Below are 1,059 nucleotides of genomic sequence, written 5' to 3' on the forward strand. Positions count from 1 at the left end.
CATTTATAAGGGTTCTCTAGAGCATGAATTCTCCGATGTTGTGTAAGGTATGAATTACGAGTAAAGACCTTGCCACATTCATCACATTTATAAGGTTTCTCTCCAGTATGAATTCTCTGATGTTGCGTAAGGTGTGAATTACGACTAAAGACTTTGCCACATTCATGACATTTGTAAGGTTTCACTCCAGTATGAACTGTCTGATGTTGAGATAGGTGTGCATTTTGACTGAAGACTTTGCCACACTCATTACATCTGTAAGGTTTCTCTCCACTATGGATTCTCTGGTGTCGTAGAAAGTCTGAATTTTGCCTGAAGGCCTTGCCACGCTCTTTACATTGGAAAGGTTTCTTTCCAGTATGGATGACCCCATGGTTAGGAAGGCTTGAAGACACACTAAAGGCTTTGCTGAGCTCATTATGTCTGTAAGGTTCTTCCCTAATGTGTGCTTTCAGTTCTTCTGTGAATACTGGAGAACTGACAAAATCATTCTTATGTTTATTAAACATGTGGGTTTTCAGTTTAGAAGTAAGGTTTTCAAGTGGTGAAAGTGAGGTAATATGGTTGATAGTCTTTTCAACTTGGTTACATTCATAAATTTTCCCTTCAGCTTGAAATAGCTGCCTTTCAGGCAGATAGAACTGAAAGCTTAATCCCAGTTCAGTTTTAATAGGCTCGTTTCCTGCATCATTTCCCAGGACACAGCTTCTCCCTAGGAAAGGAAGAAAAGAGTGGGACTTGAACCTGTGGATCTAGCCTCCCTAGAGTCTGAGAAAAAGACTAGGATCTGCCCCACCTGACTGAGATATAGAAAGGAATATCAGCATAGTTTGTACATCACATTGGCAATGCTGAGAACATAAAGAGGTGCGGTGAGGCACTGGGCCAGTGGGAGGGTCTGCAGGAGCCAGGAGGATTATGCTGAGTTTGAGAGATTATGAGCTGAGAAATAGAACAGAAGCCAAAAGCTTCTGAAAAAAGCAGGGATAAGCTTCTTAGGGAAAATAAGACATTTAAAGGAAATTATCATACATTAGTAATAATATATAAAATAGCCAA

The 1,059-nt window shown here is 40.1% G+C and overlaps 1 protein-coding gene across 1 annotated transcript in view; it reads right to left on the reverse strand.

Annotated features, from left to right (window-relative positions):
- Nucleotides 1-1,059, reverse strand: part of LOC105809514 (zinc finger protein 160-like) — a 46,659-nt gene that overhangs the window by 39,558 nt on the left and 6,042 nt on the right. The window contains exon 2 of the mRNA XM_012643336.1: nt 59-712. Within this exon, the coding sequence (XP_012498790.1) occupies nt 59-712 (654 nt within the window). The remainder of the gene's footprint in view (nt 1-58; nt 713-1,059) is intronic.

Source organism: Propithecus coquereli, unplaced genomic scaffold, assembly GCF_000956105.1.
Source record: "Propithecus coquereli isolate 6110/MARCELLA unplaced genomic scaffold, Pcoq_1.0 Scaffold196, whole genome shotgun sequence".
In the NCBI taxonomy this organism is placed as follows: Eukaryota; Metazoa; Chordata; class Mammalia; order Primates; family Indriidae; genus Propithecus; species Propithecus coquereli.